The sequence below is a fragment of the Macaca thibetana genome, chromosome 4, assembly GCF_024542745.1.
Source record: "Macaca thibetana thibetana isolate TM-01 chromosome 4, ASM2454274v1, whole genome shotgun sequence".
In the NCBI taxonomy this organism is placed as follows: Eukaryota; Metazoa; Chordata; class Mammalia; order Primates; family Cercopithecidae; genus Macaca; species Macaca thibetana.
The window spans coordinates 67389216-67417057 of record NC_065581.1 but is presented as its reverse complement, the minus strand read 5'-3'; the positions used below and the strand labels follow the sequence as shown (position 1 = coordinate 67417057).

General features: G+C 37.2%; 1 protein-coding gene across 4 annotated transcripts in view; it reads right to left on the bottom strand.

Annotated features, from left to right (window-relative positions):
* COL19A1 (collagen type XIX alpha 1 chain) overlaps positions 1-27842 on the bottom strand; it is a 336630-nt gene that overhangs the window by 272706 nt on the left and 36082 nt on the right. For all 4 annotated transcript variants that reach the window (XM_050789707.1, XM_050789711.1, XM_050789708.1 and 1 more), the window contains exons 5-7: positions 5775-5898; positions 4121-4396; positions 961-1041 (exon numbers count right to left, since the gene is read on the bottom strand). In XM_050789707.1, the coding sequence (XP_050645664.1) occupies positions 961-1041; positions 4121-4396; positions 5775-5898 (481 nt within the window). The remainder of the gene's footprint in view (positions 1-960; positions 1042-4120; positions 4397-5774; positions 5899-27842) is intronic.

Genomic DNA, 27842 nt, shown 5'->3' with positions numbered 1-27842 from the left:
CCAAATGAAGCATTAGGAATAAAAAAGTGTATCAAGGTAAAACTTCCCTTACTGAGTCTGAATTGTACTTAAATCAATTTAAAAACAAACATAATTATACCTAGTAATATAAGACAGCACACATGGCTATCTTATACTGAGAGATATAGAAAGTATTGAATTTAGTGTTTTTCTTGTAATGAAAGATTGGTATAAGAAAGTAACAGTTGTACGGTTAGGTTAGGAATATTTAGAATGAGAGGCTGAGGAACTGCATTTATATTTTGTTTCCAACAGGAGTCACTTAAGAGAAAGACACAAAGAGAGGGTAGGGAATGTGCCTTAATCATGTTTGTTAACCCTGTTCCTTAGCACCGTGTTTAGAAGATCAGCGTTTCTGAATCAAGTGTTTGCTGGAAGAGAGTGAATGAATATACAAAGCAGTGACTCAGACTTTTCTGATTTTGCTGCAAGGTAAAGGGGAAGGACACGGGGAAGGCAATTGATCCAACAATGATTGATGTCCCAGACATGAGGTAAAGGTGCACTTTGGCAGGAACAGGAAAATGGAAGATGAGGATGAAAAGTCTATGTCAAAGGAAACCTAGCCAGGATGGGTGACAGGATAGAAAAGGAAAATAAGTGAGAACCAAGTATGATCACAGATTTAAAACTTCCGTAACTGGAAATGGTGCAGATGTCAGAACATAGTTTAGGAGGAAAGGCATAAATTCTTTTTAAGTTATAATGAGTTCAAAGTGAGGATATATTATCCTCAAAATTAAGGGTGAAGTGCTGGGATTAAAACTGTTGAAAGTAACCATGAGAAAGCACCATGAAGGCTTTCTTACTTGGAATAAATTACCCACCTGGTTTCAGCAGAATACACTCAGTGCCACCCTACATTTGGACTCTACAAACTATGCCACTAAAAGATAATCAGCGTTCTTCATTCTTCATATGCAAAGAAAATTAACTTACCTTAGTATCTGATATTTCACAACATGTTTCTTGAGCTATGAGGTTTGCACTGCAGTAGATTTTAAGTTGGTGAAGTTCAATCTATTAAAAAATTAATAATAAGAAACATCTTTAGTTTTTTGAGAATCACATTCAGGCAATTAAGAACTACAGTAATTTAATCGGAAATAAAAAGGAAGCTAATATAAATAAATTACTGGTAGATATTTTAATGTTTTTATTAAATGTAGGATTCACTGTTTTATGGACTACTTGAGAGACATAGAGTTGGATATAGAGATGGATCTATAGATAAAGGAAATCAGGTAATGAAAGCAATTGCAAACCTTGGCTAGCTGTTTCAAACAATAACATAGAAGAACTTATTTTTAAAAAGCTATTGTTTTACACTACAATAAAGAATGCCCACAAAATGAGGCCATTTCAAAATTTAAAAATTGGAGAAAAGGTAAAATCAAAGATATGAACACATGATGAGAAGGGCTTTATTTGTACTTCTAGACTCCTATTTGAGGCACTGAAATAGGTGTTCACTTACCAACAAGGAAAAAAAATTTATCTATATTTCATGAATTCTGCCTGAAACCTATTGATTTTTATATTATATTGGTATAATCTGAGCAAGGCTAACAACTTTTTTACAAAAATAATTGATTCCATCTATTTGCTTAGCAGATTTCTCTTTTTTTGGCATTTGGACATGAAATTAAATGTAGTTCAAGGAAAGTATAATCATGCCTTTAAATGCAAGATCAAATCACCACCTTAGAAAAAGTAAATAGTACTGATTATTGATAAAATATCAATATAATAAATTCTTAAATTGGTTGTTTGAATTCTTTAAGCACTGAAATGTTGTATCAAATAATGCATTACTTTGAGGTCAATAGGTACTGTATATAGAAAGACCCAACTCTAATCTTATAATAATTAACCTATAATAATAGAAAGCAGGCAGTTGTGATTGTGGTGAATCTCTACTCCAACTTTAAAAGCAAAAAGGGGGGGAAAAAGCTACAACTTTTACTTTACACCTCAGATGAACAAAATCAATTCAGTTCATAGAATGCATTAAGAACTCCAGACATCTTATAGATTCATGAGCAGCCTAAGATTTGCAGACAATGCAAAATCATGAGACTAAATGAAATGTAATGATTTATGTTCTACAACTTTTTGAAAGGTTATTAAGGTTAACTTTTATTTATAAAATTTAAATACACTGTCTTACATAGTATAATGAAATACCGCAGTAACATATGAATTATGTAGAATGAAGAATGAGAACTCCAATTAATTAGTATTGTTCTTAACTAAAACTTATGTATTACCATTGTTATCAAAATAGTCAATAAATATTGAAATCCTATTATGTACCATCCATTGTACCAGGTCCTGCATATTAATTGTTTTACTTAACTAAAGATAGATGATCAATTTTCAAAGGATTACAACCTAATTGAGTTCCATGACATTGAAACCACAGTCAGAATAGTTTATGCTTTGTTTATTCATTCATTACTTCAGAATACTTCACTGATACAGTGCTTTAGAAGGAGAATGAGTAAGGTTAAATCTGTACTGATGCTTGTCAAAATGCTGAGTTGATTTGAAAAAAAAAAATCTTCATATCAGTTTTGTCACTTTCTCACAAAAACACACAGGTGGGATATGTGAAATAAAACTCAATCATGAGAATTTTTTTTCAATAACACACAGCCCAAATAAACACATTTTCACACCATAACAGATCTTATGAATCACAGAGCTTGTACAGAGATGATGAAAAATTAATCCACTCAAAGTTTCAGTAGAACCAGGAATCTTTTATAAAACTATGTATTTTGTTTGTTTAACTCAAACAGTAACTGTCTCCAAAAATAACTGCATCATTGTGACATGCCTTCAGGTTTATCCTCAAATGAACCAAGAATCCACATTAAATTATGAAACCACTGTAATACCATGGTTTTCACCTATATCCTTTTTATAAGGATTCACCTGATATTCTTTAGCCTCAAATTGTGGGATCAATTCCCCTTTTTTTTTGAGACGGAGTCTTGCTCTGTCGCTCAGGCTGGAGTGCAGTGGCGCAATCTCGGCTCACTGTAACCTCCCCCTCCTGGATTCAAGCGATTATCCTGCCTCAGCCTCCCAAGTAGCTGGACTACAGGCTCCCGCCACCACACTCTGTTAATTTTTTGTATTTTTAGTAGAGACGGGGTTTCACCGTGTTAGCCAGGTTGGTCTCAATCTCCTGACCTCGTCATCCACCCACTATAGCCTCCCAAAGTGCTGGGATTACTGGTTTGAGCCACCGCGCCCAGCCCAGGATCAATTCTATCCTTGGGTGAGAAGTTAATGAGACACAGGACATAGAACACTCTATCTTCTTAAGCTGAGGTCCAAGACTGGATTCCATTCTTGCAAAACCTCTAAGAAATAAACTATAAACTGTTTATACATAATAAACTAAGAAAACGTGCAGCCATCAAATTTAAATATATCTAACTTTTTAAGATTATAGACCTTGTTCTCTAGGGAAATCAATAATAAATCTATATCATGTTAGCTTCAAATGTAATATTTAAAGGAACTTTCTATCCAAAAGGGTTTTACTAGGCAATTTTTCTCTTTCAAATGACCTACTATTTAGTGAGTTTTTCCATACAATAGAACCCTGAAAAACCATTATAAGCTTATAAAAAATAGTCTGCAATACAAAGTAATTGCTATTTTAAGGATGAATAGTCTATTGTTCTTGAATGAAAATAGCAGCTAATCTGGAACCATTTAATTTAAACTTTGGCTTTTTCAGTCCTTTCTATTTAAAACATATGAGCTAAGACCAATATTATATTTTGTATCATATTTTCAATTTTTACTTTTAATAATCTAATTTTTTAAGGCATGACCTAATTATTTTAAATTCCCAGGCTGGAGAAAATGGGTATAAAATGGAGTTAAAATAATATATGTGAAAATATAGTTGGAAATAACATATCTGTTCTTCACACATCTGATGGCAAATTAATTAAATTAATAAAACTGATGAGAAGGGTATCTATTACACAGTAATAAAAGGAGGATGTTTTTAATAAGTTTTTTTTTTTTTACTTAGAAGTGTTAGTTCTCTTTCACAACCAACATCACAACTTACATCCACAGGCTTGCCATCTGCAACTCGCGTAGCAATAACTGTCCGTCCATGGAAATCCACAGTGTCCTTTTCATCAGTCTGTCTCCTTGCAATTAAATTACAATCCATATAGAGTGAAAGGACCCGGGATTGTATACTGATGCCAAGTTTGTGCCACTGACGATCAAACAAAGCACGGAGTTCTCGATTTCTAAAAATGTAGTTCAACACATCTCCCTCTGTGGCTTGAAACATAAATTCCACCACCTTCTTTCCACCATCAACTACTATAGAAATCTGCAAAAATGTAAAGTATCTTTAAATGTTTTAAAAATAAATGTTCAAAATTTTTAAAGCACACAAAGAAAAGCTCAAGATGCATATTAGTATAACTGAGGCACTTAGTAAAATATTTTAGATGACACTTGTGTCCACCTGGTTTGTTAAAATAAAAGAACAGCAAATACCACTACAAAACAGTTTACAAATGGGGCATTCTGGTGAATGTAATATGCCCCTTCCTAAGAGAACATCTAAGAGTGTGTGTGTGTGTGTGTGTGTGTTTATATAAACCATTTATAAGTTTATATATACATAATTTATGTATATTATAGATAAAATTTTATAAGTATATATAAATTATTGCTCTGTATTAGTAACACAGGAATTTAAGGTTACCAATTTAAGAAGACTAAGAATATGATCATTTCCCTAAGTAGGGAAATTAAGATCAATTCTTTCACTATTGACACTTTGCAAGGTACAGAGAAAACACATTTTATAGAGGACATACTCTTGGTTGATCTACTCATCATAAAATTGTAGCTGTATTAACAGATTAAAAGATCAGTGAAGATTTAAAACATTTCAATGGACATGTATAGAAGTAAAAACTAATGTATGGTGCCAGTAAGTAATTTTGAGGTTCCTCTCCCACCCCTGGAGTGCCAGCATTCCCTCTTTTCAGCCCAAATGCCATCTCTTCTACATGCTCTCCTAGATTCCTGCTCTCTCCATTCCCCAATTCTGGTGAACTGTCCTTTCTGTGCTCCCATTGACCACACCCAACACCAAGCTTAACTCTACCACTGCACTTGTTCCACTGTATTATAATTATGCTGTATTATGTTGTTCTCCTAGATGTCATCTCCTTACTCCTTATGCTCCCTGATAATACAAATTCTGTTTTTCAGATCTCTTTTCTTGTCACTACCTAGCATATAGCATGTGTTCCATAAAATTTTTATTGATGGGATAAATATTTAAGTCTCAACTCTTTATTCACCAAGAATTGTCCAATGAAACAATGAACTGCTTTAAAAATAATATATAACATTAGAGATGACAGAAGGTGAAGAATGTGTTAGTTAGAAGGAATTAGTTAATGAAGCAGTTGTGAAGAGAAGGCAGTTTTGCATCTTTAAACAAAATATGGACCTAGAAGTAAAATAAAAACAAAAACTAACACTCTGTTATCCACTATACTCTCATATTATGGATCTCAGCAAGACCATCCTAACTACGAGAATACTTGCATTTTCTTGTTGATGATCCCTCTAAAGGGAGAACATTTGGACACTAGATCTACTCGCAAATTTGTGCACACAGTTCAATGAATTCACCTGGCTTAATCACACAAGGAAAACTAATAAGCACAACTCTAATGGTACTTTACCTGTGGAATATTCTGCTGGTTTAAAACCTGCCACAGAAACCACCGTTCCTTTTTGGCGTTTCTTCTTACTCGAAACATGGCAGTTACTGAGTACTCCTCAGGAAGGCCTTTGGGAAATACCTTACTGTGGGAGGAAAACAAAGAACTTTTGTGAGGACACTAAGGATTGCAAGAAAAGAAAATCTAGGTATAAAGTTCTATGTAATGCAATATCTCAGTCATATTTTTCTCAGTAAATGTGTAACTTAAGCACTTTTCTCTTTCCTTTTAAAAAAATCTTCTGGTACAGTGTTGTTAAAGCTTGGAGTATATAAAAATGAGTGAAGAGATTACAGTATTAAGTTGTGACATTTCCTTATTCAACAAGATATTCAACAGAAGAAAATCTCAGAATTCACTGCAGTCTGACAAACAGTAGAGATTTATCAAGGAAATAAAATGGTATGACTTGACTTGGTTAGTAGAGAGAGGTACAGAGAATTTTAAAGAACACTAGTAATAAGTAAATGAATATTTTCCAAAGAAGTTTTATCATATTAAATTCTTGCAAATGAGTTCCTAATACTGATTTCCTAGTCCCAACTGAAGACCATGCTAAATATAACGTGGATATTTTAGCTTTATTTTTCACTTTGCTTCTATATAGCTGTTAGCTTTTTCTTGCTTTGTACTATTGTCATACAAATAAATCACATCTTTATATTTTATATTCCCATCAATGAAGATTTCTAATATTGTTTTATATATGTATGTATTCATACAACTGTATTTTAAATCTGGTAAGAAAATAAAAGAGACACAAACAAAGCACATTTATTCTGGCTTTTATATTTAATCTATGTAATTATTTCCAGTGCTTTTTATTTCATTGTTTGAATTTGAGTTACTGTCTAGTTTCCTTTCATTCAGCTTAAAGGAATTTCCTTCCTATTTCTTGTAGGGCAGATGCGCTAGTCTCAAATTCTGGGGTTTTTTAATCCTTAATTTCACTTTCACTTTTGAAGGATAGTTTTGCTGGATATAGAATTCTTGATTTACAGTCTTTTTCCTTCAAAACATTGACTATGTCATCCCACTGCCTTCTGGTCTCCATTGTTTCTGATGAGAAGTCAGCTTACTCATATTGAGAACTTCTTGTACATGGTCAACTACTTCTCTCTTGCTGCTGTAAAAATTCTCTCTTTGACTTTTGGCAGTTTGGTTATCATGTGACTTAAGTGTGGATCTCTTTGAGTTTGTCCTTCTTAGAGTCTGTTGAGCTTCCTGAATATATAAATTAATAATTTTTACCAAATTTGAGTAATTTGCATTTCTTATTTCTTCAAATAGTCTTTTTTTACTCTCAACTCCTAGAATTCCTATTATGCATGCTTGCTGGTATCACACAGTCTTGAGACTCTGTTCATTTTTCTTCATTCTTTTTCCCCCTGTTCTGAAGACTAATTGAACTATATTCAAGTTCCTGGATTCTTCTCCCACCTGAGATCAGTTCTTGAGCCACTCCTATAAATTTTTCATTTCTGTTTTATACTTTTCTACTCAAAAATTTGATTTGCTGCTTCTTAATAATTTCTATTTATTGATATTCTCTATTTGGTGAGACATCATTCTCATACTTTAGTTCATTACAGTTTCCTTTAGTTATTTAAATATATTTAAAATAGCAGACAAAGTTATTGTTAAGTAAGTTCAATGTCTAGGTTTCCTCAGAAACAGTTTCTATTGGCCACTCTTTTATCTGTGTATGGTTTTACATACATTGTTTTTTGCATATCTTATAATTGTTAATTGAAAAGTAGACATTTAAAATAATATAATATGGCAACATTGGAAATGAGACTCTACCTATCAATGGTTTGCTGTTGGTGCTATTTGTTGTCATTATTGTAGATGCTTTTTATTTGCTTAGTCACTTTCCTGGAAAAATTCTGTAAAGTGTGTCTTCTTCGTCATGTGTGAATCCTGCAGCCTCTGCTCATTTAGCTTAGTAGTCAACTAATGATTGAATAGTTAAACACCTTTGACCTAAAAGCATCCCAGCCTTTGCCAAAGGCCTGTGTGTGTGTGTGATGGAAAATACCTTAAATGTTCAGGCTGGCAGTTTATAAATCACCTTAGCCTTCGTGTTCTGCTTGTTCAAAGCTTTGAGTTTGGCCAGAGATAAGAGTTTAAGGCCTTTTCAGGCCTTTCCTGAGTTTTCACACAGCCCTGTAACATAGAAACATGTGTCTGGAGTCCTACAAATATGTTGGAGCTTTCTAGGGCCCTCTATGGATGTCTTCTTCCCCCATTTTTTCTTTAAAAATTGTTTTGATCAGATTCTTGTTTATTCCAATTATAACTGCTGCCTCAGGCAGTTGCAATATTAAACAATTGCCACTGATTATTTTCAATTAATGTCCAGAGGAAAAGGCGATTCTTACAAGCTCTGATCAGGTTAAATAAAGACCAACCAAGAATTGGGGTTTTTAGGGAACTACCAGGCAGGAAAAATAATGGCAATTCCCTGAAAATGGAGCTTTTAATGAACTTCACACTCTTTCTTCCCTTTCCAGCAGCTGCTAGGCAGCTAGTTTTCACTGTGATTCTGAAGCTACTGGTTTTCAAGCCTACCCTGTGTTGGGGAGACAGGGATATGAATAGGACAAATGAATAGGACAAATTAAAATGCCATAAAGCCTGCTAGTCTTACTGAGATTCAATGTTTTTTTTTTTTAAATAATCACTCATTAGATTGTGAAAGCCCCTTAAAAAGTTCAGAATATATTGATTTTGACAAATTTTGCCTATGTTCTTATTGCTTTTTTTGAGGAGTAGATTTTCTGAAATCCTTCAGAAATAACAAATTGTTATTTTTAGCCACTAAGTTTTGTAGTGGTTTCTTACAAAGCAAAAGATAATAAAAACATTTTTTCTCTTCATTTTCTACTTAGGATGATAGTAATGCAGTCACCAGTCCATCTGTTATTAAGACTGAAAGCTCTTTGAAAGCAAGGACAGCATTTAACATATCTTTGTATCACTCACAAAACCTAAATCCAGTCCCAGCAAGGCACTCTATTTGTTGAATGAGTGAGTGATCCAGCAAATGAGAGACAGAGACATACTTAATTTTGATATGACACTTTGATGTTTAATAAACAAATACTAAACAGAGGTCGGGTGTGGTGGCTCACACCAGTAATCCCAGAACTTTGGGAGGCTGAGGCGGGCAGATTACTTGAGGTCGGGAGTTACAGACCTGCCTGGCAAACATAGTGAAACCCCGTTTCTACTAAAAATACAAAAATTAGTCAGGCAGAGTGGCACGTGCCTGTAATCCCAGTTACTCAGTTGGCTGAGGCAGGAGAATTGCTTGAACCCAGGAGGTGAAGGTTGCAGTGAGCCGAGATTGCACCACTGCACTCCAGCATAGGTGACAGAGTAAGACTCCACCTCAAAAAAAAAAAAAAAACTAAACTAAATAGAATTATTGTTCAATAATTTATAATCTAGTTCAAAAACTGAAAATATTTTTGCATCTCATGAGTAGTTTCTGCTGTGACAAAAAATAAGAGTATTATCAGTATTAATACATAACAATTTTATTTTAAATTATACATTGAAATAAATTTAGTTATATTTAAGGAATAATTGATTTTTTAATCTAAGTTTATAACGAATGAAAATCCTTATAATTACTATATTTCCCTTTCAGAAATTGATATTGTGCTTTTAAGACCAAATATGATTTTGCTTGCCAAGATTATGCTATTTGAAGAAAAACTTCTGCATTTTAAAAATAAAATGTTAAAAAAAAAATCTACTCTTACAAACCATGTTTGTTGTTTATACCACACAAGCACAAACACTTAACATGACACAGAATAGTTTCTCTGGGTCTTGCCAAAATTTCTGTTATAAAAGAGGCCATATTGGATTACCAGAGAGATATAATGACAGCTTGCTATGTCTAAGATATCCATGCTTGAATATTTCGAATTGAGTGTAATTTCCTATAAGAAATCCTATCCATTGCTTATTCAGTGATACTCCCATTAAGAAAAATATCGTTGATCCTTACTTGCTAAGTTCATTCATACATATATATATTGGACTAGAAATTCTCAATGGGATATGTCCTGCCTTCCCTCCATTTTATACATATTGTATGTAGTTCAGTGTCATAAATGAAAATTTTATCCACATAAATTAATACTGACCTACATTTGAAGAGCCCAGACTCAGTGAAAGTTAAGTGTAATTTATATTTTAAATTGCCTTCTTTCTACACATTAATTAAGGTCATCTAAATATTCATGGGCCAATGAGGGCACAAGTACATCAGATTAACAAAATGTTCACTATAAAATCAATATTTTAAAAATATGACTAACTAAACATCACACAGTCAAACTAAAGTTGGTCGAAATGCTCCAAGCATGTCAAGGGAAAATTGCTGCTTGGGAGTCCACTTCACACTGGCCTCTGAGGGTGGGAGCCGCTCTAGATGTAATCTGGAGTATCTCTGAAGCCTTATAATTCATATATCTTGGATTCCTTTGAACTTATAATTCACTTCAATGTTGTAGAAATCTAAAATGTAGCTTGCATCTGCTCTCTGATATGCTCTACGTACAGCAGCTCTCTGTTTAAACATAAAATGGAAGAAAACCATACGAAATGTTGGGGAAGTAACCAGGGGATCAGAAATAGGGCTCCTTAAAAATGACTAATTATAGTACAAGCAGTGTCCAGATCTCAGAACCACTGACAGTGAGGCTTTGACCCCAAAAGACATTTATTTCATAAAAATCTTAACATTAAAATGTTTCTTTCTTGGTGTTAAGATTAAGGAAGTGTTTTTTTGTTGTTGGTTTTTTTGTTTTTTGTTTTTTTTTTTTTTACATTTTCTCTACTTTCTCAGTTTTTGCAAGGAGCATGAATTGTGCTGATGATCAGGTTTTTTAAAATTGCAACTATTCCCATCTTGGGAAAAATAACCCTAACCTCTAATGTGACCAATAAATTATTCCTATATTCTTCAAGGAGAGAGATGAGGGAGAATTGACACCTACTGTACCCCCTCACACACCTAAAAAGGCCATATGCCTCAATATGCTGGTGGTGAGGCAAATTCTTTAAAAACTGGTAATGGCACTAACAAATATTATTTTTTCTATTTTGGTAGGTAAAAATTAAGTTGCAAAAGTCTAGAACTCCCAACCTATAGCTTTTATAATAAGTAAATCACTGAAGCCTTAAGAGAAAAAGCAAAACAAAAAACAAAAAACCTTCAAATAAAAACATACCTATGACAATATTTCGTCCACTTACTTAAAACGGAATAGCTAATTACAAAGTTACTGGTAGTAATATACATGGAGTTGGATAAAAAATCACATTTTATTAACCCTGAAGCAATTCCAATGTATAGGACATTAAGAATGAATTATATTTGTCCACATTCCATATTAACTTCATTCTCTAGATTTTCTTTCCTACTTGATTAATGAAAAATTTTTTCTGGTCAAAATTCACTTAAAACCATTAGGAAATACAGATAGAATAAAATCTAAAAGATTTCTGTTTTACAGAAAAGATCTTGGCATGAGATAGAGGAAGCATTTGATCACTCTATATTTGTATAATTGTTATTAAATAGACTGTACATTCAATATTCCTCCTAACTATGAAGTGCTTTCACTAACAAGCCAAAACACCTCATTGTCTACTTTTAGAGCTTTCTTCCTGTCTGGAAAATCCTTGTGTTTATAAAACACAAGCTCTGTTAATATTGAGATAGTCCCAAAAAGTCAGTCACACGTTACTAACAAACTGTCTAATAATTAATTCTCACCTTGGACAGCACAGAGCAGAGATCTGTGGGGACTGCTATGAAGCAAAGAAGTTTTAAGAGGGAAGACACAGAGAGAGAAGAACAAATCCAGAGCAGGAAGCTCTCCTGAGTTACACAGACAAAGATGAGATGCTGAGTCTTGGGCAGCAAATGTGTCACCTTAAGGCAGTGGGAGTTTGGGAGGAAAGTTCCAAAAACGAGGGGATGTGAGATGCAACCAAGATAAACCTTGTCTATTTCTCTCTCCTGTGCCCTGGACTCACATACTTAAGTCCCTAGTGGGCACTCCACGTGGAGGGGAAAGGCATGTAATTAAATAACTGAAATTGAACGTTTTGTATTGCTGCCTCAGCACATCCCTCCACAGGGATTCCACATCTCAATAAAAGACATGGCTATTCACTCAGGTGCTCCACCCAAATCCCTGCAAGTCATTCTTTATTCATGCCTTTCCTTTATTATCCCCCATCCTGTCTAACCCATCATCAAGTCTTACTGATTTTGTGTTTTGTTTTATGGGTTTATTTTTTTGAGGCAGGGTCTCACTCTGTCACCCAGGCAGGAGTACAGAGGCATGGTCATGGTTCGTTGCAGCGTCAACCTCCCAGGCTCAAGTGATCCTCCCACCTCAGCCTCCTGAGTAGCTGGGACTACAGGCACGTGCAGTCATGCCCGGTTAATTTTTTGTATTTTTTTGTAGAGATGGAATTTCGCCATGCTTCCTAGGCTGGTCTCAAACTCCTGGCCTCAAGTGATACGTCTGCGTTGGCATCCCCAAGTTCTGGGATTACAGGCATGAGCCACTGCCCCAAGCCCTTACTGTTTTTATCATCAAAACAGATCTTGACTCTGGCTACTTCTCTCCATCTCCACTATCATCACATTAGTCCAAGTGGCCACCATCTCTCCCCAGGACTCCTGTTATAGTGTCCTGATTGTCCTCCTTCTTTCCCTTTCCTTACAGTCTGGCCCGCACATAGCAGCTAGAATGAGCTTTTAAAATCGGACTAGGTCCTTCCCTTACTTATAACCTTCTGAAAGTGTTGCATGGTTCCTAGAATAAGATTCATTTCTCTGACCATGACTCATAAGGTATGATGTGATCTGACTCCTGCCTTCCTCTGACACATCATCTCCTATTCCAGTCTCTGTGCGGCACCCAGGCTCCAGGCACAATGACTTGAGTTTTGTTCCTTGAACACACTGGGCTCATTGAGACCTTGGGCCTTTGTACTTCCTGTTTCCTCTCCTGGGACAGTCTTTCCCAGAGGTCTTCATTTACATCAAGATTACTCAACCCGCCACCCACTGGCCACATGCAGCTCAGGATGGCTTTGAATGCAGCCCAAACACAAATTTGTAAACTTTCTTAAAACATTATGAGATTTTTGTGTGTGTGATTTGTTTTAAGCTCATCAGCTATCATTACTGTTAGTATATTTTATGTGTGGTCCAAGACAATTCTTCTTCATCCAATGTGGCTCAGGGAAGCCAAAAAATTGGACACCCTTGATTTAGATGACTTTTCCTTATTGTTCAGGTCTCAGCTCAAATATCACTTCCCTTGAATGGGCTAAGGTTGTCCTCACCCTAGTCACTATCTAACACATTACCTTGTTCTATTTTCTTCATAGGCTTGTGCCTACCTGACTTTTTAAGAATTATTGGTCTATGTATTTATTGCCCGTTTTGTGGAATGTGATTTCCACAAAAACAGGGTCTTGCAAGACTTGTGGCTGTAAATCAAGCATCTAGACTAGTACCTTGCATATAGGAAGCATTCACAAAAATTTGTTCCATTCATGAAAATCCACAATGATGCCTATAACCAGTCCTAGTAGGTGCTCAACACTTGTATTCAGCACAAAATCTATGTTATCTTGCATAAGGCCTTAACACGGAGGCCTTATGAGACTGCGCTATATTGCATTCATCAGGAAAACAACAGATGGAAAAGTCAAATCCTATGTGATTCTAAAGCAGGTTAATCAAAAACTTTGATAGAAAAAGAAGTCCGTTAACAAACACATCAGTTTCTTAATTTCAAAAAGAAGTTTAAAATCTCTACAGACTGAAGCAAAATATAATAGCTGCTCCAAGATTTCACCAAAAGTGTCTTCATAGAAGTCTTCCAGTCCTTGGAAATGTGTTAGTCATAAGAAACCACGCATCATGGTTTCCTGTAGTTCTATACTCCTAAAGCTGAAAGGGACTTTGATAGAAATTTAGATCAATCATCTCACTTCATAAATGAGGAATTAAAGCTGCAGACATTAAATAACTACCTCACCTTTACTCTGCCAGAGGTCAGGTTGAAACTTGAACTCATGACTTTTAATTCCAAGGTTAGTTTTTTCCAATGTATCAGGTTGCTTGTATCTTTTTGGTTAAGAATAAAATTTCCCTCATCATTACCAACCTGACTTAAAAGTAATATTTTGGCACTATGAGGGGAAAAATGTCTCTATTTTCCTAAGTATTAAGGAGAGATATAAGTAAATATATTAATTTCAATAAATGAATAAATAAAATGTTTACAATCACACTATAATATTAACAACAACAATTAATCATATTTTGCACTCCAAGCAAAGTATTTATTCTGACATCTGCACATCCTAGGTGACTAGTAGCCCTGAAAGGTAAATTATTACAGTTCCTTCCTCTAATGATATTTTGAGCATAGATCAGGAAGTATCACAAAACATACAGTTATGACTTCAAAATAGAAATTACTGCCTTTTGGATTTTGGAAAAGATAACCATGCTAAAGAAGATGAAAACAAATCAGGAACATTTTCTCTCTATTCCTTAGATCATTTTCTAGAAAAATTAGAAGTTTTCACCAAGCATTTCTTTTCTTTGTAATATTAATTTTTATTTAAGTTTTGGGGTACATGCGCAGGATGCACAGGTTTGTTACATAGGTAAACGTGTGCCGTGGTTTACCAAGCATTTCCTTAAAGATGAGTGTAATTTAAAGACGGGCGCCGTGGCTCACGCCTGTAATCCCAGCACTTTGGGAGGCCGAGGCGGGCGGATCACGAGATCACAAGATCGATCGAGACCATCCTGGCCAACACGGTGAAATCCCGTCTCTACTAAAAATACAAAAAATTAGCCGGGCGTGGTGGCAGGCGCCTGTAGTGAGGCAGGAGAACGGGGTGAACCCGGGAGGCAGAGCTTGCAGTAAGCGGAGATGGGGCCACTGCAGAGTGAGACTCCATCAAGATGAGTGTAACTTTCAGGAAGTAGTAGTGAAAATTATGAGAACAGTATGTATACTAGTAACTAGGTAATGTGAAGAAAGGTAAAAAGTGCTCTGATAAATAGTACCTCTGTATATATTTTCCTAACGAAAAATAATACACTGGGATTTTAATACTTTGGGGAGAAAACCAGTAGAACAGTAACCTAACTAAAAGATGAGTAATTTCTTAAAACGCGAAAATAATGATCATCTATCTCAAATGATGATGGAAAGAAAGAGAAACTTTTACACTAATCCTACATTATGGTTTTCCTGGTATACAGTAAACTTGCATTCTATTCATTCCCTGAGTTGTGAAATCAGGGCCTGGCATTGTTATCTACAAAGTTAACTTAATGAAGGTGAAGTATCTGGTCTCCCAGGGACAGAGGGTATCAACTGAACAAATAATGAACATTCCCGGCTGTCCAATTAATGAGAAGCCAATAAAAACTGCCTTAAGAGGATAAACTTTGCTTTTCATACTTCCTTCCAGATGGTTAACATTGTAAGCATGACAAAGCCGGGGAAAAGCAGAAAATTTTAAAATTAATTCACTGTTTTAAAGTACATGCTCATATTTATTGACAGTTGTTTTATGGGGAGATAGAAGCAGACAGTAGGTTGCATGTATTCTCCATGACTAGGCCCTGGTGGGTTGTTGTCAAGAAAAATAGACAATAATGAAGCTCATAGATTTGTTTACTTCTTAGTATATTAAGTAATTAGCAATTTCATTGTATAGCAAGCTCAAATTTGACGTTTTTGTTCAGTGTTCCTAAAAGAAACACAGTTTGTAATATGGTTACATCTCTGTGTAGTAATAGCTCTGTTTCAAATATACAAAAAAGCAAGGATAAAACCAAGCTACAAAACAAGAAAGGATTAGGAAGAAAAATTCATGATTACCATGAATTGGTAATCTGTTGGTTCTTCTGCTCAAATAAATAATAAGGAATGTGAGACAATAACTAAAATATAAAAAAAGAACAAAGATGAAGAAACTTTTATAATTTCAGTGCTCATAAACTGAAAGGCAAGATGACATTATTATTCTAGAGAAATTTCATTTCGTAAATGATGTTCTAAAAATTGAGTGTGAGATACATTTACATAGCAAAGTGTTTAAAAAGTGTAATTACTGATTACAGTGGTTCCGGAGGTAATTCTTCAACCAGCTCAAAGCATAAGCCTTGAAGCAAAGTGCTATTTTGATAGAGCTAGAGTGAATTTTCCAGATCATATTTAACAAGACCAAGTTTTATTTATTTATTTAACAGGACCAAGCTTTATTTAATTTTGCTTATAAAATCAAATGGCTAAATGGAAAAAAATCTATTTTTAAATATCAAGAACTGGCTTCCAAATTAATTCTGCCATTCTGAATAAGTGTGAGGCAGGGTTTAGGAAGAACTTCCGTATTTACAAGTATCAGTGAGGCCTCTGACTTGCTGAATATCTTCCAGGAAGAGAAATATGATACAAGTTACATTTCCTGAGAGTGAAGTGAGAGATGCTTGGAGTTTATAGCAAGTCATTTCTTTCCCAGCTGACACCCACCATCACCTGTCAGTTACAAGCAATTTGGCTAGCAGGGCCTATAGAGGGTTTGTCTGAAATGCCTTCCTCCCAGTCTGGGTGATGATGTTGGAGCTCCACAGCCACAGAGACTCTGAAATCTTAGCCCTTTTGTGTTTGCTGAGGGGATTCAGGCAGATAGGTTGTTAATGGGAAAACAAAGCTTGGATGACTCTCTAATAATCTCACGCTTGATCTGATTAGCACTAGTTCAATGTGGCACCGTAAACGACTTTCCATTGAAAACAAGTCCCCCTACTGGATGCCATCCAGATAACAAAAACCAAGGATAAATTAGACAGTCTGCTCTTTAGAAATGAGGATACTTTGAAGGTTAGTTTTTTCTGGTGTCCCTTAGCCAGAAAAGGTTTCTTTTAAACCCTGGATTAAACCCAAACCTGCTCCCAAAAGGTCCTCTATATTCTGAAGTATCCTTGGGTCTGAGAGCTCAACTGTTGCTTTAGGATCAGCCTAGGAGGTCCTAGACCTAATTGAAAGCTGTGATTTTCCCAATGGATATGCACTCAGCTGGTTTTTCCTAGCATGTAATGCTATTGCTACTACACCTCCATTTTTTTTTAATATGAATAAAGTTCAAACCCCTCATGCCAACAAGTAAGACCTTTCAGAACAGCCCACACTTTCAAGTATTCTTTACCTCCAGACATTCTTCTCACCTGTGTTCATTAACCACATGGGATTTCTCACTAGTCCTCAAATTGCTTTGACCTTTAAAACTACCATGATGCTCCCTCTAACTACCACAACACACATTGGCCCCTTGGCTCACCTGGTAAATTCACACTTTCAACCTCAACTTTTCACTTCCTCTATGAAGTTTTTCCTGGCTTCATCTGTTCTCTCAGAGTTTATCATACATATATCTAAAAATTGCTATCATATTCCATAACAGCTCATTTTTGGCCTCTCCTTCCAAACAGAAATAATTCAATGGCAGGGACTGTGTCTATTCATCATTAAATTCTCAGGGTTTAGCATATAGTATTTATTATCATTTGGGAATTGAATGAAATACTTTGTTAGAATTTCTTCTTTCACTGTCATCAAAGCTGAACATAGAAATAATAATGACAATATACCATAAAATATTTTTTCTTGATATAACCCTCTTAACCAAAAGAAACTTTATATTCTTATCATGGATAAATTAGAAGAGAGAGGCAAACATGAGGATAACAGGGAGAATTGCCTAGTATCCATATTTTTTATTTTTTAATCTTTTGAGACAGGGTCTCACTCTGTCACTCAGGCTGGAGTGCAGTGGCATGATAAGGGCTCACTGCAGCCTCAACCTCCCCAGGCTCAATCGATCCTCCCACCTGAGGCTCCTGAGTAGCTGTGACTACAGGCCTACACCACCACACCTGGCTAATTTTTTTGTATTTTATAGAGACAGGGTTTTGCTACGTTGCTCAAGCTGGTCTCCAACTCCTGGGCTCAAGCGATCTGCCTGCCTCGGCCTCCCAAAGTGCTAGGATTACAGGTGTGAGCCACCGTGCCTGGCTTCTACTGGCTTTTGAACCTCACAAATGATGGTGAGCCAGAAGTTGATAGGACTATATTTGTTAAACACTCTGTGAGGCTCTGTGCCCAAGATACACTACCTCAGGGCCCAGAGGACAGTTAGAGAACGGATCTTTAGATCTCTGCCACCAGCTTCCAAAGCACATGTGCACATCTCACTCAATCATAAGCCACAGGGTAACTCTGGCACCTGTGAGCCAAGAATGAGCAGCCATGAGCAGAGGTTGGTTGGGTCTCACAGAGTAGCATTTTCATGCAGAGAACTCCCAGCAATGGCAATGGCAACATGCATTGATAAGAAAATTAGAAAACAAGAAAAAAAGCATATCTGCTTTTGAACATGAACACGTGCACATCAATTTTGGAGCTTCCAGAAATAACAAGAGTAGGTTTTAAGCAGTTATGTATGTAGAAAGTAGAAGTCATATCAATTTATGCATTGATGTTAATATAATATCATCTAAATCTGCATATTAATGAGGCCTGAGAACATTTAGACTACACAAGTCAGAATGAGATCAGAGACCACCAAAAAAAGAAGGAAACCTGAAGGACATTAGTGAGAGCTGAGTGTAGAATGTAGCATGTGTACTAAGCTTTCTAGGATACATAGATTCCAATGGACAGAAAAGATGGGCATGGTATGACAGAGACAGACAGAAATGGGTTCACAAAGGAAGTTTAGTGCAACACCTAGGTCAGCAGTGGCATTGAAGATAGGACAGCTGTCACTGGCAACTATGAGGGAGAAATTTCCATAGTGTTCCAGAAGTCCTAGTCAGATTTCAATGGGCTAAGGGATGTGTGAAGAAGTAAAAGTGGACAGTAACGTTGTTCCTTTAAGAAGTTTGTGAGTAAAGGGGACTGCCTAGGGGAAAATGTTTCTATAATAGGGAAGGATTAAGTATATATTTGTAGAGTAAGAGGCCAGGATACTGTGGAGAGGAGCACTGAAGACCCAAGAGCAGGGGGATCATGGGTGGATCAAGGTCTTAGAGGAGGCTGGCTAGGGGAGGATTAAGAGCACAAGTGAAGGGGTTAACCTTTGAAAGAAGGAGGGTTGCCTCCAGGGAGAACAGCTGAAACTAAGAAATTATGAAGTAGAGAGAAGAAGTTGAGATTGTTCAAATAAGAAAAATAACTTGAACACAAAACATCTGGTCAACTCAGTCTCATATTCAACCAACCAGATGTTAATTCTACATGGCATCACCACATGTGTTCATATTAACATTTTCCACTGAACTTATGATTGTTTCCAAATTACTTAGATATAGCCATGGTGAAAGGAATTGAGTCAATTATTTGAATATTTTATTACTTTAGTCTAAAGTTATAAACATGTCACCTAATTTGGAAAAAAAAAAGTGTCATATGAAATTGTAAGGCTGACCTAAATAAAATAATGAACAAGATGTAGGAAACTTACATGAATCACATAAAATAACATAAACTAGCTTTTCTGCTACCATGTTTATTTTCTAATTAGCATTTGTGGCTAAGTTGAAAGAATTGAAATGACAATAAAGTAATGATTTATCTGTTGGCACAATTATTCTTCCTTGGTTCACATGGATTTCAAAGTTTATTATTGAGATTATAACTATATCCTACAATCTGATTGTGTCTAAGAAGGAGGATTTGACTATTTAATGCTATTTTATGATACATAGAGTCCAATCAGCCTACAGAAACATCTTTAGAGTTGTTATAAAGTTATGCTGAAGCACTAGTATAACAAAGCATCATGCACTACTAAGGTCAATTCTCTAATTCATAAATTTAAGGCCATGCTTATTTGAAGGTTTACAACTATTATAAAAGCAACACATTTGCTACCACCTAAGTATAATAACTAATTAGTCCTCACAGCATTTTTATGAGCCAAATTAAGATTAAAGATAGGACTGAAATACATGCTTACATGCCTTTCTTTTGTACACTCTGAAAACCTGCAGTGTACACTGCACAGATACATTCACACAACCCTACCAGGCAAAAAGCTCTGCTGTCCCTTATAAGATTGATTCACTGGATAAAGGAATGATTGGAAAAAGGAAAACTCTAATATATTATGCAACAATACAGGCAGATTAATCAATGCCTATTAGATTGACCCAAGTAATTATCAAAACAGAACACTGTAGTTTCATTGCTTTATGAGAACATTTGCTTTATTATGGCTCCTAAGTAGTACATTTAGCTGATACCTCACTACTATCAAAGTAAATGACATATAGACATAATAAGATAAGATAATTTACGTGCAATTAGCCATAATAAAGTAGAAATTAATTCTGGATTTGGAGACAGAAGAACTGAATTCTAGACACAACTGTTTATTATTTTTGAAATTTTAGGTGAATTACTTAATGTCATTGAACCTTATTTTTCATCTATAAAATGGTGATACAGTACTACATCATAGAAGTCATTGTGGTACCATTGATACAAGAAGGCAAAATTCCTTTGTAAATCATGTAACATTCATAAATGTAAGGTGGTATTATAAGAATAATTATCATTGTTGGAAACTGGGTAGTCACATGTGCCTTGTCCTTAAGTCTTCTTTGGTGAAAAGATCTAGTACAAGAGTAAAAGTAAGGTGCCTTCTTTTTTGAAGTGCTGGTGAAAAGAAATTCTTGGTTGCCTAAAATATGCAAGTAGCTGTACCAATAAATTTCAAATATCCCTTCAATTTAAACTTAAGATCATATCAATTCAACTAGCACTAAACACCACTGTGTGTCAGGTACCATGAGGGACACAAACATGAATCAATTGGATGTAATCTCTACTCTGTAAGGCTTATATATCTGGACAATTACCTGCCTGGCCAAAGAATGGGAGTTCTGATGTGAGCAATGGAGTCTAAAGAAAAATAATACCTTTCTGATTATATGATATAATATGAGAGACCTATTACGTATTTTGAATGACCATAGACTTTCATTAGAACTTAAGCCATCTGGATGCTGTGAGGAAAATTGTATATCAGTTCTTCAAAATTTTTGTCAGGGGCTTATGTAATATTTGTGAGCATCAGAGAAAATCAAACTGCCTGCCACCTTGAATATGGATAAATTGGGTTGTCAATGTTTTCCTCAGATATAAATTATCTCATATAATTATATTGATTGAATTTTTCCATGTCTTAACCTCCTAGGGCCTTCCCTCCCCTTGGATGTCTTTCCTCTCCCCAGAACTTGATTCATTTCTGACTCTCAGTAGTCTCTTCAGTCTTCAAAGCCTAGTTTAAATCCCACAGTCTTCAAGATTTTTTTATCATCCCAAATATAAGGGATTTTGTCCTTATATTTGTCCCCCTAAACATTTAAAGCATTAACTCTATGCTTATAATTATAATTATAATTAAGTTTGTCTTCATTTCTTGCCCGTAAGAGGAGATATCACACACTCCCTAGAGGCAAGAACCATATCTTATAGTTCTTTCTGCAAACTCTTTACTAATGTTCTGTCCTGTGTTTCAACAAGACAAGTGAAAAACTACTCCTTTTTTCCTCAGAAATGAGAACCTACCCTCTTTTCCTTAGAAAGTTTATGTACACTTGAGACTAGAAAATGGATAAGTTGTAAATGAATTGCAGCTTCTCACTTTCATTCCATTTTATGTGAGCCTTTTTTAGGTAGTTTAATTGTTAAGAATACATTCTTTGAAGGCAATAATAGTGACATTATCGTTTCTTACTATAAGAACTTTAGTTTCTTAAATATATAAATCAGTTTATGGTTTTTCCATTTTAACTCATGTGAAACACAAAAATATTTTAAATTTTATAAGATTTTATCTACTAATGTTCACAAATAGACATTAAACTCAAAACATTTCTGTACCTTTTAAACAAACTTATTTCTCTCTGGCTAACAAATGAATGTTCAAGTCCAAGAAAAAACTTTAAGTCATATGAATGTTGTAGAATTTATACACATATGATTAATTACTGATATGTTCTACTTTTCCCAATCTGAATTATATGAAATCTGAAAGAGGAAAATCACAACTTACTTAAATTTGATGATGATAACATCCAATGTTTCCAAAACCGGTAAAAATACTGAACTAATAATATTTCATATTATATTACATCTTAATAGCTATTTCTACACTAAGAAATTTATTGCTGCCTATTAGCAATTCTGAATTTTCTAGAAAAAATAAAATAGGTACTTTTGACTATTGAGAAGTAAATATTTGTATATGTTCTTTCCATTTAAAAAAAGTATGACTTTATGACTTACAACCTCAGATTCTTGGTATGCCAAACTGCAATGAAGGAAATACAGTGATGACATAATCATGTGTAACAGTCATACAATCTCATAAAACAGCTGGACAACTTTGTAACTAAGTCACCTATCCTTATATAGGAAAATTCCTATCTACACAGTGAAGGAATGCCCCAAATGAAAACCCAAGGGATGCATAAATAGGCATTCTCTAGAGCTTAATGGAATTGTAAAGTAATCCTTCTAAAACACTCAGCAACTAGATGCTTCGATATCAGAGTTCTGAACAAGTTTTCAGCCTCTGAATTTGTTTTGAGAACTTGGAGAGGACTCAAAGAAGAGCAATATAAATGAACCATGTGTTACAAAATAGTCCCTTAAGAGGGAAGGAATGAAAACATTGAAAATTAGCCTTGTGTGTGATGCTTAAGGAAGTTTAGCCTTTATAAGGGGTGAAATTTGAGTCATGCAGTCTATGAACAATAGAAGGCAATACATCTCAGTTGCCTTCTATGAAGGCAAAGCAAGGGGAAGTGTAGCTTTTCCTTGCACTGTGTATCTTTCTAGCAGGTTCCAGGAAGGAAAGACTAGATCCGCATTCTTTCACCAATGTAAGCTCAGAACCTAGCAAAGTGCCTGGGCCATAGTGATGCTCAACAAATGCTTACTGAGTAGAAGGATAAGCTCTAGACTAGACTGCATTCATTTCAGTGACTTACCGAATGCTACCTCTTATTCGCCCTTTAGCAAAGCAGAAACATTTTAGGAACTTCTATGAAAATTATACAGTAAACTACAGCTTCTATTTGTAACTGCACAAGTTTTAAGTCAAACAAAACACAAAATCTTAACATGATAATGCCTAGTGCTACAGAAGATATTGGAAAATATGCAGAATACATGGAGAAAACAATGATTGAACATAATTTGTAGTATATCTCAAGATCCCTAAAAATGAACAAGTAATTTTATTTCTAAAAATCAATTATATGAAAATAATCCTAAATACAGAAAAAATCAACTTTCTCATATATTGTAGTGTTATTTATAAAGATCAAAATCGGCTGGGTGCAGTGGCTCACGTGTGTAATCCCAGCACTTTGGGAGGCCGAGGCGGGTGGATCACCTGAGGTCAGGAGTTTGAGACCAGCCTGGTTAACATGGTGAAACCCTGTCTCTACTAAAAATACAAAAACTAGCCAGGCGTGGTGGTGCGCGCCTGTAATCATAGCTACTTAGGAGGCTGAGGCAGGAGAATCGTTTGAAACCAGGAGGTGGAGGTTGCAGTGAATCGAGACGGTGCCACTGCACTCTAGCCTGGGGAACAGAATGAGACTCCGTCTCAGATAATAATAATAATAATAATAATAATCTGAAAATAGTGTAAAGATCCGTGTAGAAAAGGTAGCCCCATAGGATAAATCATTCAACAGTAGAAAACACAAGGTAAAAATCATGCTACAACACATATAACAGTTTTGTCCATATTTAGGATTATTTTCAAAGGAACTGTTAAAGTTCAGAGTTCAAATATTTCTGAAAAACATTACACAGCTTCCAAATTTATAGTTCGGGTTTCCTACTTGCTGAAGATTATTATGCTATCCCATAAATACTGAAGAAATGGACATGAATTTAAAGCCAACAAAACTCATAAAACCCCTCAGCCTGCGCCACCTCTAAGTGTACAACGACGTTGTAAGGAACACGGCTGTGCTTTGGTCAAGGATAGGCCGAGGTAAACATTCAGAGTGACTCAGTGAGTTTAGAGCATAGGCACATAACTCCACTTGTTATCACAGCCATGTAGCCATAACATGGGAAGGCCATCCCTTGGCCCTACGCCACTATTGTCTGTGAAAGGTATAATTGCCCTGCTGACACTGTACAAGTGCACTTGCACCCAGAGAAAGAGAGAGTCAAAGCTGTCCATCTTTGCAGATGAACAGCGGGGAGCCAGGACACAGCTCAGCTCACTCATGCCCAGGGAAAGAGTTAAGCTGCTGACCCTGATGGGAGAGCTGTCCATGCAGCTGTGTGTGGGAGCCACTGGATGAAGCAGCCAAGACAAGGTGAACAGTGTGGGAGACCTAGTGTGTGTAAGCTGCTGATGAGAGAGCTGCTGAATAAAACTACCTTTCACCTGCCTACAGCCCTCCAAGTGTTCTTTTAGCTCTCTGCTCACCCACCCACTCCCTTCAGACCTCAGCATGAGCTGGAACCTGACCCCAGCATAACATTTGGCGTAGTCATGGACCTGACAATTGGCATAGTTGGCAGGATACGGTGAGTGGGTCTTTGGCCCCTGAAGGCTCCTGGGTTGGCTATGTGGCTGCAGCATGGGCTGTGGTACCTGGTGTCAGCGGTGCTGCCTGGATGAGCCCCAGTGGAAATGTGGGAGGCAGTTGATGCGTCTCCTGCGAGTGTGGAGAAAGCACCAAGGCAACTGGAAGCACGCAGCACTGAGAAGGAACGCACCTTCACCAGCAGAGTTGGATAGGCATTTCTGACTGCACTGTGTGAAATACATACTCAGTCCCAGAGATAAGGGACCTCCCAGTGCAAGCCGTGTGCCTGGGGGACCCAAATGCACAGCTTGAAGCAAAACCTGGGGGTGAGGGACGTCCAGGTACAAGCAGGGCACTTGGAGGCCCAGATAAACAGCCTGGAACAGGAGTTAGCAACAGCTGTTAGTGCGACCTTGAGCCCGTCCTCCAGGCTGGACAGTCCCATTTGGTCTGATCCTGAGGAAGAGGGGGCTCCACCACTGCGGGCTCACCCTATGATCTATCAGAAGGTACAACATGACCATCCGATGGGAACCCAGTGGAGAGGCCTGGGGCCCCCCACAGTGGTGGAACACACCTCTTACAGTGCTCACACACCCACTGAGTTGTTAGAGTCAGGTAAACAGTGTCAGCAGCACCCAGTGCCCCTCCCTGCCTGGCTACTCCATCTTTGGCACAAGGGGGCTGGCAGCATTTCTTGCTCCACCTCCGAGACGGAAAAGCTAGGCTTTTATCACAACTCACCCCTCCCTTCGTCAGCGGCCGTAGCTGTGCCAATAGTTGGCACAAGGGCATGGTGAACACACATTAATTGAGTGGCTAATGGCAGCCACACGGACTGTTTGGAATGATGCTGGAGAGATACTAGAAACTATGAGTAAAGGGTGATCATATACTCATTTTGTGCAAATACTCTGGAAGATGGGTATAGAGCAGACCGTTTGACTTGAATACCTGGGGGCCAGATGATGAACGCTTTCCCTCCCATATGAGGGATCTTGTGCTGGGCTCAGTGCCCACGAGTGCTTTTGGCTCTCTGGCTGCTGTTCTCACCCCATATGTAGGGTGCTGCCTACATGAAGTGACTACTGCTATGGCAGCCCTCGGGGAGGCAGAAGGCTCTCAGTTTGCCTTCTTGGGAGGTTGACAATGGACTTTCACAGTGTTGCTGCAGGGCTATATGCATAGCCCCACCATGCGTCATGATCTTATTAATGATGTTATGTTAACCTCTGATTCTCTAGCAGATTTAGAAGCGGCAACGCTCCTCTTGCCTAGGATTGGGATGATGTTGCTGAGGCAGTCTTTCTGGTAGCCAAGTAGGCTAGTTAGCAGGCACAAGCCCTACAGGTAATTGACCAGAGGTGCCCATTTAAGCTAGATGTGCATGTGACCACAGAGAGTTTCAGTTAGGGCCTATGGCAGTGCACAGGGCACCTGAGAATGCCAGTAGGCTTTTGGTCCCAACTATGGAAGGGAGCTGAGCTCTGGTATTCCTTGATAGAAAAGCAGTTAGTAATAGCAGGATGGGTGCATTCACGGATAACAACCCCCCGGATTGGGAAGCAGTTGTAAGTGCATATGCTGCCCTTCAGGCTCATAAAAGCATGGCAGAATGGGCTATAGTCATCATGCAGAGTATACCCAACAGCGAGGTAGGTACACTCATGGGTAACGACCCCTCGGATAGGGAAGGTGCAGACATCCACTTTAGCGAAGTGGGGCCCCTACTTGCAGCAGTAAAGTATGCTGATCACAAGTTCCTTAGCAGCAGATTTACAAGAGGTCTTGAAGCCTATCGTCCTAATGCAAGATAAGGCCATGGAGCCTGAGGCACCCCCGCCATTCCTGAGGGGGCATGGTATACAGATAGGTCTAGCCAGAGGACTGCTGCTGTCTTGATTGCTGCTGCAGTCTAGCCTAACACTGACACCATATGGTTTAAAACCAGGTATAGATAAAGTAGTTAATAAACTGAACTCAAGGCAGTGTAGATAGTGATCACCAAGGAGGTGACACCTGTGGTAATCTGCACTGATGCTGGGCAGTTTATCAAGGCTTAACCTTGTGGTTCATTACCTCAAAGTTACATAATTAGCTAGTTAGTCACTGACCCATGTAGGGCCAGGCCATGTGGCCAGATCTATGAGAGGAAGGATGACCTTCTGCAACCAGGTAAAGGAATGAACAGTAATCTGTTATTGCCTGCCCCAACACCCCTAAAGGTATGGAAACGACAACAAAAAAACCTGGTGTTGGCCATGAACCCTCTAAGCCGCTCACTGCAGATGGTTGGCTATTGTGGCCCCCTGTGGGGAGAGTCTGCAGTGTAATTTACAAGTTACTCCTTGGATATTTAGAATGTGGCCTCCACAATTAATCGTTGGCAGGGGAATGGCCGGGGAAGGGACCATCCTCCAGGGAACACATATGCTGTCTGTGTGGCCTCTCATAAGCTTCCCTATAACTTTAGCATGGGTTCAGGACACAAAAGAACCATGGGCAACTGATAAGGTGTGATACCATTGCCCAGGGCAGAAGCCCTTGGTTACTGCATTGTTATCCAGAGATAAAAGGTGACTTGAATTTTGCCTGAGACTCACGATTTACCCTTGTTAGTACCTGTGTCGTGGACCTGACAGATGTCTATCTGGAAGGCCCCTGCAAAAGCAGTCTTTGGGAGTTTTACATTAAGCAAGGCCCAAGGCATTGAATATGCCTAACAGGTATCAGACCAACATACTTATTAGGTCTCTCCTCTCATGAATCTCACCTGAGTTATGCCAGAACAATAAAAGCAAGCTCAGGCACAGAAAGCATCCCCATTTTCCATATAAAATAGCATCTGCCTTTTCCCATGCTGACTCTGCAAAGCAGCTTATTTACAAATATATAAATAGCTGCAACTTTACTCCAGCCTCATTGAAAAATCAAAATGGCATCATGCAAGAGAAGCATCCTAGCATACTTGGCTCAACAAGTGAAATGTAAGTGGAAATGAGCCAAGCTACTTGACACTCGCAGGGCAGCTCAACCAGATACCCCCAGTTTCCTATAGTGGAGGTACCAGAGTTCTGCTCCACAGAACCAGAGAATTCACTTACATTCATTACCCATGGATTGGGCAGTGATTTCGAACCCAAAATTCAGAAAACAAATTCCAAGTCATGCCTAATATTTATAATCACATGAATTCAAAAAGAAATAGCATTGTCTAAACGTGGCAGCAAGTTTTCCAATGTAGCTACTTAAAATTAGCTAAGTCTTCTCACATGCAGTCCAGTGAATTTTAAAAGGTTTCACTCCAATCCTTTTGCCAT